Source organism: Lissotriton vulgaris, unplaced genomic scaffold (genome assembly GCF_964263255.1).
Source record: "Lissotriton vulgaris unplaced genomic scaffold, aLisVul1.2 SCAFFOLD_2603, whole genome shotgun sequence".
Lineage (NCBI taxonomy): Eukaryota > Metazoa > Chordata > Amphibia > Caudata > Salamandridae > Lissotriton > Lissotriton vulgaris.
Genome location: NW_028241926.1, coordinates 330565 through 342728, shown reverse-complemented (window position 1 = coordinate 342728; position 12164 = coordinate 330565). Strand labels below are relative to the sequence as shown.

Sequence of the window (12164 nt, the reverse complement as noted above, 5' to 3'; positions counted from 1 at the left end):
CGGAATCCCAAGAGTGCTGATTAAATTGCATTTTTGCTTTGATGAGAGACGATAATGTGTCAGGTGAATTAGTGGTAAAATAAAGGTGTTCAAGTTTCTTAATTTCTCGGAGAATTTGAGAAGATTGACTGAAGGCCTTTTTTTTCTTTCGGGATACAAAGTCTATATATAATGCAGCCTCTAGCAGCAGCCTTAAAGGCGTCCCAAATTAAGTGAAAATCTGAGGCAGAGTGTAGATTGTTATGAAAAAATGAATCCATAAAAAGCGTGAAGTGATCAGTGAACTGGGGGTCAATAAGTAGTGAATTATTGAATCGCCAGCGGCGAGAAGGAGAAATGGGTGAGGGATAATCCATATCTAAGATGATGGGGCATAGTCAGAAATAAGAATAGACCCTATTTCAGAATTAGTCATCAATTGAAAGGCATGGTGTGAAAGAAAAATATAATCAATACGGGAGTGTGACGCATGCACTGGAGAAAAAAAGGGAGTCGGAATGGGATATTCTCCATGAATCTATAAGGCCTCTGGAGGAGATGGATTTGTGAAATGATTTTTGCATTTTATTAGGGACATATCGTGCTTTGGATTTACAATCCTTGAAAGGATCCATGATTTGGTTGCATTCACCACCAACTATCAAGTCCTCAGTCGCATGAGAGGAGAGAAATAAAGAAACATCATTCCAAAAAGTTGAATCAATGCCATTAGGGCCATATACATTACAAAAAGAAAGATGAACATTATTAACAATACTATCTAGAAGCAACCATCTACCATTAGAATCATGAATTTAATTTTGTATTTGAACAGATAACGATATATGAAATAAAATGACAACACCATTTTTGTTATTAACTGCAGTAAGCTTCTCCTACCCACTGCTTTCGCAGTGAGGAAATATCTTGCGAGGTGAGATGTGATTCCTGTATGAAAGCAATCTGACATTTCAAATGAGCCAAATGAGACAAAACACGTTGCTTTTTAACAGGATTTCTAATACCTTTAACATTCCATGAGATGATACGAAGACCACTCATAGTAGAAAGAGAAAAAGAAGTAGAAAACGAGTATGAACCAATTGAGAAGGAAAAGAAGAAGATAGGAAAAGTTTAAGTAAGCAAATATAAAATGGAGTACAGACAAAGTGTCAAAGGAAAAGTAAAAGAATAGTTGAGGCCACCACATTTGCGAGACCAAAAACAGAATAGAAATGCAATAGAATGCTATATAGCAAAGTATATAGAAAAAAGGAAATAGTAATAAAAGGTAAGAAAGAAAAATATTGCCAAGGAGGCAGAAATAAAAAGAGGTACAACAATCATAGGAATATACTAGAATGGGCACATTGAAAGAAGAAAGAGAATAACCTATGAAGGAGAGAAAAGGGAAAGAAGAAAGGAAAGGGAAAAAGAAGGGGGAAAATATAAAGAGAGAGAGAAGAAAGAAAGGAATAGCATGAAAGAAGGACAAAGCTGTCCTAGAAAAATTAGTAAAGAAGAGATGACAAAAAGCCAAAAGGCTTTAGCCATGTTGAACAAAAAAAAAGACTGATGAACAGTACGGGGGGAGGGGGGACAGCAAGAATCAAAACAACCACACCACTGGGGGAAGCACCGAGCATAAAAATGAACAATGCAACATCAGATGAAAAGGAAGGGATTATTTACTCCAAGAAGAGGAAAGGAAAACAAAGAAAACAAAAATGTACATATGGAAAAACTAGGACGGGAGCTTACCAGACACTAGGGCGTGAGGCAACTGGATACATCAAACAAGAGAGACAAACGGATGAAACAGGCAAGGAGTCTTCAACCATCACATAGGAAGGACCTGAAGACAGACATATTAAAAAAAAAAGAAGAGAAACCATTAACAATAACCTGCAACTCATGCAAGACATAAAAAAGAAGAAAAAGGTAATCAGTGTTTTCCAAGTTCCATATTTTCTTCACGGTGAGTATGGATGAATTTCAGTAGATCAGCTGGATCATCAAATGAAAATGTTCTGTCTTTATAGGTCACTTTGAAAAAACAAGGATGTATGAGGCCATACCGAGCGTTCATGGATTTCAAGACTGGTCTGAGATCCAAAAATTCTTTGTGTCTATTGGCAGTTCGTCTGGATACATCCTGACTGAAAAAGACTTTGTGACCAGACCAAAACATCTGTTTATGTTGCTTGGCAGCTTGAAGAATTGCCATAAGATCAGAGTATAACAGAAAATAGGTGATGATACCTCTGGGTTTAGTAGCGGAGGATGTATTTTGAGGCCCCAATCAATGCGCTCTTTGAATGTTAAAGTCCACTGATTTTGGGGGACCAACAATCTGCATGACCTGGGATTTCAAGAAGGAAATCATGTCAGAACCTTTGCATCCCTCCGGAATTTCATAAATGCGTAAATTATTACGCCGATTGTGATTTTCTAAATCCTCTGCAGATTTTTTGAGTTGGTTAACTTCCTTGGTGAGGCATTCAACTTTGGCAATAACATCCTTCTCCTCAACATCGGATAGTCTCATATCAAGGCCAGACCATTTTTCCTCAATTCTTTGGAGGGTGGTAGTAGTGTCTGACATAAAGGGCCGGAAAAGGTGTAACTCATCCATAATATCCTCTAACGTGATGGGAATAGGTGATTTAGTTGGGGAAGAAGCATCCTTTTTAAGGCGCTTACTGGTATTACCTGGAGAGTCTTTGCGACTTCCAGAGGATGCCCCAGTAGACCCGTGAGGTTTGTTGGACTGTGTAAGATCCATGGTGAAATAGGAAATCCAATAAGCAGATGAAGACAGAGGCACAACTTAAAGCAGTCAGGACTGGGGTTATTGAAGAGAAAACAGCCCTCAAAATGTAAAATCAGGAGGCACAGAGTCAGTAACCTAAGGAGACACAATTTGCGACCAAATATATAGATGAAAATAGTTCAGAAACCAAAAGCCATTTATGATGCTTAATACATGCTGTCTACGTTGTCAGAAAATAGCCGAAAAAAACAAGTTCCAAATTCCAGATGATCATAACACTATGTGCCTGCACAGAGTAAAAACATGCTGAAGTTGTTTACATGGTACAACACGTAGGTGGTAAAGAAAAGAATTGCAGTACATATTTCTCCACATAAGTACAAACAAACTGGTAAAGTATGACTTATTGTGGTAAAATTATTTTGGTTAAAATTATTTATCAGTTTGAAGCAAATCCGAAATGTGGTGAGCTGAGGCAGTTGTAAGCTCTGTCACATTAAAGTGCGCAATAGCCGTGAGAGAGCCGGAGCCGGGTCAAATGCGCCGTTCCGAGCATGCTTAAAATGGCGGCCGCATTGCCGAGTGAAATGATGCTGAGAGAGGTGAGCGCCCCAAGTAAGTGAAATACTGGGTACCGTGTATCCGAAACGTGCCATAACAGTCCCGGCAGTCTCCGATAAGCGCACACGCTGTTGTTAGGAGAAACGTTACATGTGAGAGGTCCCTTCAGGCAGGAGCAAAGCTTGGTGCCTCGGAACCTCCTCAGGGTGTGGCCATTTTGCCGCTGCAGCCGCGCGCTCCTCTCTATTCCATGCTTTAAAAAGATAAATACTTCAATGTGGAATGATTGTGTGCACTTTTAAGATGTACATTAGTTCTTCATGCATTATAAACAGTGCATGGGAGGCAGAATGATAAGCCAGTCTATAGTTTGAGGTGTGAGGTTAATACTTCTCTGGTGAGGAGTAGTACTCTTTGTTACAGATGGATGCACTGTTAAGCCAGAAGTAGAGAAAACAATGTTAATACTGCTACAAATCAAATGCATAGTAAGCAGTGTTATCTGCTAGTGGTAAAACAAACGGTTCTTTGCAGGGCCTGACTGAACTGGCTCACTGATGGAGAGGTCCAGGCTGTTGATGGAGTAGGGTTTACATAATGAAAAACCTGCTCGGATTACCACCCACATAATATTTACTAACAGTGTGAAATACAAATTTATATGCACCTACACGAACACGTGGGCAGGCCTGCTTTGCAAATGCATGCGTTAACCTGAACTAATGCATTCATTGATTAGGACGCATTTATTGAAGGAACCGCTTTTGCACATGCATGCACAAATAAATAATGTACGACTAGGCCACATTTATATTTGCAGCTGCATCTTGCTTTCAAAGTAATAAATAATGCAGTTTTTACTTTAATGCTTTCTGCTAGGGATACACACTAATGTGGGGTAATGCTGATGTGAGTGACAAAACAGTTAAAAGGGCATGTCATTTAATTAATAAATGTCTGTGTTTCAATTTTATTATAGTAAAGACGAGAGCCCGCACACACTTCTCTAAATTTGACCTAAAAGTTGGGCCGGGGTGAGAGACTTGGAATGCTAACAGTAAATAGACAGAAAAGGCTGTGTGCAGCAGAAGAGATGTTTGGTTCAAGGCTGAATGCTCAAAAGGAATGGTGTCCGACGCCAAAGAATGAGTCTAACCGTGGGTCCCACAGTCAGAGTGTTCTGCGGATACATCTGAAAGGGAGCTGTGAGAAATTGTGAAAACGATACTTTTAAATTAGACAAATGTACTTGCATTGTGTATGACTTCATGAGAAAGAAAAATTGAATACAAATTAACATTTCTGAATGGAAACGGGGTGGTGCGACACACACAACCTCGAGTGAGCCAAACAACTATCAGAATTTGTCAAATGTTTCAGATATTGTGGGTTGGACATGAAGGTTTTGGGGTATAACTGGGGAGCCTTTGGGGGTGTGGTTTAGCGCTCTTTTGGAATCGTTAGGCCGGCGTTGGGAGAAGATAGAGGGTAGATTGTTGCTGTCTGCGGTTTGCAGAGAGGCATAGCTGTTTCCCTGTCCCTGTCCTGACTACTTAAGTCTTCGTTCCCTGACTCTATCTCAGGGGACCCCCACTACCTCCTAGGCCTGGAGGGTTGGGATTTCAGTGATCCATTGGGTTAGTATCTCTTCATGATTTGTACTTTGCTTAATCAGTTGCAAATGTATTTTTGTCTCTGCTCTGCAACTTATGTCTTTTTATCTATCCACTCCTTCATTTGCATTTTATTAGCTGAAATAGGTGTGAAATTGTTTGAATATTACTGATGTTTTTCGCTCTCTCTCTTGATGAAATTATCTTTGTGTGCTTTGTAACCTGTATGCGATGAGCATTAACTTTTGCAAAATATTTTGGATAAACTTTATTGATCTTACCAAGAGTCTGTGATTATTTAGCTAACTAGATAGATAGTTAGATAGTTCTATTATTGCCATCTACTCTTCAACTAATGGTTCCTCAACCAGAGGAAAGTGAGTTGATATGCAGGTTTGAGTTAGTTATTTAGAAGCGTCAGAAAGTAACCTATATTAAGCGTTGAATAAAACAACATACAGCGCATCAGGGATTTGGGTGAATGTGTATGGCCCAACAGTGTATGACACCCACCGACCACGCACACAATCTGGGAATCATCCTCAACTCAACGCTCTCAATGACCAAGCAAGTCAACGCCGTCTCCTCCTCCTGCTTCAACACCGCAACATCTACAGATGGATCCCGACAGGTACAAGAAAGACAGTCACCCAGGCCCTCGTCAGCAGCAGACTCTACTATGAAAACGTCCTCTACGTGGGAGCCCCGACCAAGCTCATCAAATGACTACAACGCATCTAAACGCCTCAGCATGACTGATCCTCAACGTCCCACGCCATGGCCACATAACCCCCCACCGGAGAAACCTGCACTGGCTCCCCCTTAGGCCGCCCAGCTGGTTTTCCTTCTGTCTTCTGTGGAGTTTCCGTGGTTCTTAGCGCCGGGACGCCTCTTTGCTTGGGCAGCTGTTTGCGCTTTACCAAATAATAACATAATAACATAACATAAGAGGATATCCTTAAAGCTCCTCACGCACACAAGGCACTCCACAAGACCGACCCAGCCTACCTCAACAGACAGCTCTCCTTCTACAAACTCAACTGCCCGCTGTGCTCCACCGACCTCTCACTCGCCACTGTCCCGCGCATTCGAAGAAAAACCACCGGTTGGAGATCCTTTTCCCACCTCGCCGCCAAGATGTAGAACACCTTCCCACTGAGCCTACGACAGACCCAAGACCTGCTGACATTCAGGAGGATACTCAAGACCTGGCTGTTCGGTCAGTAGCGCCCCCCAGCGCCTTGAGACCCTCGCGGGTATGTAGTGCGCTTTACAAATGATTGATTGATTGATTGATGTTATCGAGTATTGATCCCTGATTAGGTATCACGCAAGATCACTGTCTAAAAGTGTGATAAGCAGGGTTCTAGTTTGTCCTAGTGGTTTTCATAGCCACTTAAGAATGCTGTGCAGCTATTTTCGAGGTTTTCATTGTTTACACAGTTTGTGGTTATTGAGCACATTTACAAGAGTATCACTGAAGAAGGAGATAATTCTGCGAAACTGTTGGTGGAAAGATAGCACACACACTCACAGGTTTGTAAAGCAAACAAATATTTATCTTTTGAGTATTAAAGATCTTGTTGGTTGTTTCTTGTACACGCAGTGAAACAGCATTATTACCCTTTCTGTGAAGAAATTGCTGATTTAGTACACTACTCCTCCAGTGATTGTGTGCCTGATTTATACAGATCCAGTGACTCTACCTGAACTAGGAGGCGGATAGACAGTCTGTTTATATCAGCATCGGATGCCTTTATACTGCTTTATTATTTATTTACTGCATTAAACTCCCAATAAAAATATTTGTGAAATTATTTACTGCATTATTTAATGCATCTTCCATCTACATATACTTACTTTCTTTATGCATCTATATACCTTCTATGTACTTATGGATCTATCTATTTATTACTTTCTTCTAATTAAGCATATCCAATGCACTACCCTATTTCTCACCCCATACCTCTGTTAATATATCCTCTACCTCCACTCTCCCATTCATCCGAAACCCCATACCACTATTATAAACCCCAAAATAACCCTTTCTAGACTCTTCCCTAATCTACCTCTCCTTGCATCATTTCATACCTCTTTTACTATTCCGATCCCTCAAAACAAGCCTTTTTAACTATTTCCCTCTGACTCTTCCGCCTCTACATTCCTTTTACTCATTCCAAGCCTCCTTCTACTGCTATGACCTCCAAAAAAGACTAACATCCTTCTCTCTTCTATTCCTCCACTATCCTTTTCAATCCAAATAAGAGACTAACATGTCCACCTCTCAAATTAATTTAATGTTTCACTATACTAATTCACCACTAATCCTTTATGTGTTCTGGAGTAGCGCGCTACATGCCAGAAAAGCACTTCAACACCTCATCAGGGGGGGGCAAGCGCTATATAAATGCAAACCTTTTTTCCTCTTTTATCCCTCCTCTATATTTCTGAATCCAAATACATGACTAACATATCCACCACTCTAATTACTTTCATATATCACTATATTAATTCATCACTAATCCTCTATGGGTTCCAGTGTATCCTGCTACGTGCCGTAAAAGCACGTCAATGCCTCGTCAGGGGTAGTAAGAGCTGATAACAAAAAGAAGCTACAAGGTGACGGACATAAATGGTAGCACCTCACTCGATAAATGCCGCCTTATCAGGCAGTTTATGCACAGGAACTCCAGCACCCATCACCTAATGGTGCCTCTGTAAACAGATGAAACATTTTTTGTAAGAAAATGGGGATGCACTGAACATAAGATATATAGTCCAAAGTGTTTCTTTTTCTTTTGACTTTTATTTCATAGATGATATAGATACAACAACAGCCAACATGTTTAGTTCCTGTATAAACAATTAACTGAACTTCTTCAGTGCTTTTTAGAATAGCAATAAATTCAGAATTCAAATGTCAAATCTTGATTGTAATGTAAATATCTTCTTGTAGACAAGAGTCGGTTTAACTCTAAAAATGAATTGATGACTATTCAAAAATTCAAGTACTGAATCTTTTCGTAAGGTGTCAATATCGCTATGCAGCTCAACAAACAAAGAAACTAATAAGGCCTGTTTGCAGTCCCACTAAAATGAATTTCGATACCGGGTTTCCTTCAAAGGTGTAGAACCATATTCCCACATCTGTGTACCATCCAAAAAGAGATTTATAAAAATCTATATATGGAGTGTGACAAGGCCTTATTTAGATCTTTTCAGGCTAAATCTTATCACATAGGTAAGATGATCATCACCGGCTCTATTCCACAAGTATATCTGGATAGAATAAGTTTTAGTCGGTCGTCATTCCAATTTGTGAGCGATTTAAGTGTCGAACGGGCACCTTAGTAAGAGGTTCCGTCTGCTTCACTTGATCGTTGACGGGTTGTTAGAGCTATATAAATGCAATCACAATACAATACAATGTAATTTTGTGAAATAAAAGTGCATGTACTTTGCATTTATCCTGCTTTTGAACCCTTATTACATATATGTTTTAATATGCATGTTTTGTTCTACAAATGCATGCTTTGTTTACTCATTTCATTGCATATATATAATATACAGTGCAATGTTTTTAAATGGGTTGATAGGGCCTCAAGGGCTCTATTTCATGTAATAATGCAGTATGATTTATTACAGAGTAAGTGTGGATGATCATGTGGTGCAAAATTACATATTCCTTTTTCACATTTGACATCACACAATCACTAGGTGTAGCTAATTCATAACAAATGTATAATTGTATATAAGCTCAATGCAGAGCATTTTAATGGAAAGAGCATCCTGAGAGAACTTAGAGGCTACAGTCACTTTGATAGTGAAGGTCAAGCACTGATGCTGTTGGTGTTATCTGTATGGCTTCAGGGAAGACTTAATGACAAGAATATTGTCCTCATTTCTATAGGTAGGTTTCAGATTGAAAAATATTGACAAACGAATGAGAGAAAGGTATGTGTGTTAACAGGCCAGCTGCGAAATGTATTTTGTGGCACCTTTGGTGTTAATGCCTACATCAGCTAGAGGGTATAGAAGAATGGATTCCATGAAACATCCCCATATCCATAAGTACTATTACAATGCTGCCTACATTTACAAGACTCAAAGTTGTACATCTTTTAAAAAACATTACATCACAATGCAATCACCATCCATAAACCAGCTACCTCTTCAATCACTTTTTGTCTTCATGCTTCTCTTTGACCCCGTACTATGCTCTGCTGCCCTCTGGCTTAGTTTGATATTTAGAAATACACATGCATACGTATATACATCATGCACACATATAATCGCCATTCTTTCAGTAAGGCTGACAGATTATCAGGCTAAAATGGAAGGAGTTTACACTATGTGATTGTGAATTCATCGATGAAAACATTGCATTACTTTGGTACATGTTTTACAGGTGCAACACACACACTTATTGCGTCTTCAATGGTGATGCAAGAAGGCTTTGATTATACTCTGGTCTGCACTGTGGACAGTAACCCTCTTTCCAAACTCACCTGGAAGAAGAGTGAAAACATCCTGGAGGAATCTGGCAGCTCTTCTAATACTCTACTACTGACCCTCCGCAAAGTATCTTCCAGTGATGATGGTGACTACTACTGTCTGGCATCCAATAAACATGGATCTAGAATTACCTTCATCACTGCTCATGTGGAGTGTAAGTCTAAAGAATACATTCAAAGCCAGGTTTTCTAATGAGCATGTCTTCTAATGGGGATTCTACACTATAAGGTATATGCACAAGCCCCTATCACCACCACAACGTCACCTTTATTGACGTTGTTTTGGCAATAGGGGCTGCGCCTTATTTACAAGGCAGCGTTAACACTGCTTTGTAAATAAGGCCCCCTTTCATGCTATTGTTAGCGTGTAAGGAGCGGGCAGTGGGTGTTGCAGTGGGCATTCCGCTGCAACACCCAATCAATTTTGACGCTGCCTTCTATGTACAAGGTTGGCATGCATCAGAGGCAGCGCCAAAATTAAGACCAGGGAATACCTGGTCTTAAGTTGTCAAAACGAGGAGAAATGCATTATTTCTCCTTGCTTTTGCTTTTTTCATGTGTGCTGCCTTGCACAAAATGCCTTGCTTTGTTTATGTACAATAAATGTCCCTTTCCGTACATAAACACTACTTTAAAAAAAAATCCATTTTGGGACATTCATGTGTGCTGCATAAAGCAGCATACATGACAGTGACAGACTGGCATTATAGGAATATTTATGTGTAGGAAGGGACACCTTCCTGTACAAAAGCAAACCTCCCCTGCACACAGACACTCTCGTGCAAGGGTTCCTGCATTGGCACTAATTTGCTAATTGTGCAGCATTACAGGGGAAAACACAAGGCTGCCCCACATTGTTGTAAATATGGTGCAGGCTTGCGTTTCAGAAGTGGCGAAGAGAGACGTTAATTTTGGAAAAGGTGATGGACAGAGACGTTAAGCCAGGAAGGCTAACACCTCTCTCTAGCTCTTCCTTGTGCATATTCCATTATGTTTGTTATACCATAATGATGTAGCATTATTCTATTGATGGGTATTATCAAACTAAACTCGACTGTTGTGCTCCTTTGCTCCTTCCCATGGTCTTTACATTGAACTGTTATTTTAGCAAGAGGCACTTCCAATATTGAACACGTTTGAGAGGTGATTACAGTCCTCTGAAATCTAAGCAACACATGAAATGCCAGTCACCTATTTGTCTACCCTGAGTGCCCATGTCAATCTGAGATACTGGTAGAAAATATCTTGCTCTGGAAGAAGCAAGCTTATTTGCAATTGCAATTGAATGCTAGTAAAACTAAAGTCATGCTGTTTGGTAATGCTGAAAAATCCTAGTCGCAAGACTGGTGGCCATCTGAATTGGGAGTATGCCCTTCCCCAAAACGAGCTGTACGCAATCTGGGAATAATGATAGATTGTGCCTTATCCATGAGAAACCATGTTAACCAGGTCACAGGCACCTGCTATGGTATTTTACGTAATCTTCGGAAGATTTTTAAATGGCTTCCTATCGAAGCCAGAAAACCCATGGTACAGAGCTTGATCATCAGCCATCTGGATTATGGGAATGCTCTGCATGCCGCTATCAATGAGGATCAATGAGGATCTGCTCTCAAACCTGCAGACTCTTCAGAATACTGCAGCCAGATTAGTTTTGAATCTTCCCCCCATCATCGTACTCAGGTCCGATCCACAAAATTATCCAGATAGATACAGGTTTACGGGAGTTTTCAAATCTTCCCTTCAGAACATGAGCCTTTTACAATTTTCCTTGAGTACTCTTAAAATGTTTGTGCATTCGAAATGACATTTATGTGAAGGCAGCAATGCATGCATATTTTGAGATGGGCGAAAATGCATTCTCAGTCGAATTTTTTTTCCGCGCTACCACAACACATTCTTTAACTCTCTAACTAATTGTTAGATTGTTTCCTATGCACTCTCCCCCCGGAAATTCAATGTATTTACAAGAGTAATTGAATGTGAATTACATTTTTTAAATTGAACTTGCAGTTGCAAAATTACTTTTTGAATTCATGGCCTCAATGTTTTATTCCCCAAAATTACTTACTAATTGCGGTTGTTACAAGAACTACCTCAAACCGTTTTTCTGAGTCCAAAGATAGAATATGAATGCACAGTCCATTAAAGAAAATTACTAGGCTAAAGTTAAATTATGTTAACTGTACTGAGAATTTAGTAAATCTCGTCATAGGCTTCACCTAGTTATCAATGAATGTGGTTGCCACCAGACTGTTGTAAGAGAGAGGAAGCCACCTCTACAAAATTTCTCTACGCCAGACTGTAGAGACTTGGGTGCTTGGACAAAATATCGGATTAAAATATCAGGAAACAGTAATATTGGAATTTAAATATTGTGACACACAGATATTGTGATGGAGAAATATAATTAACCAGAATATCATTTTTTGAGGTAAGTAATATTGTTGAAAATAATATCGAGGTTCTTAATATAATTTCCACCAATGTAGTGCTTAGAATATTGTTTTATATATACTTGCATCCCTTTTAGTTGATATATAACTTTTGTTTGTTACTATTGTTTATATTAATTGGCTTTAAAATATTGCTTGTTGTGGTAAGCGATGTAGAATGTTTTTATTAAATTCTAACAGTAATCTATAGTGTTGTAGTGGGATGTTGGGCTTGTAGGGAATAGGTGATAGGGTAATTAAATAAGAAATAATTAAGAACATTTTAATT

The 12164-nt window shown here is 39.5% G+C and overlaps 1 protein-coding gene across 1 annotated transcript in view; it reads left to right on the top strand.

Moving 5' to 3' along the window:
* The first annotated feature begins 9338 nt into the window (after positions 1-9338).
* Positions 9339-12164, top strand: part of LOC147669135 (uncharacterized) — a 306712-nt gene continuing 303886 nt past the window's right edge. Inside the window, exon 1 of the mRNA XM_086948199.1 lies at positions 9339-9595. Within this exon, the coding sequence (XP_086804325.1) occupies positions 9364-9595 (232 nt within the window). The 5' untranslated portion in view covers positions 9339-9363. The remainder of the gene's footprint in view (positions 9596-12164) is intronic.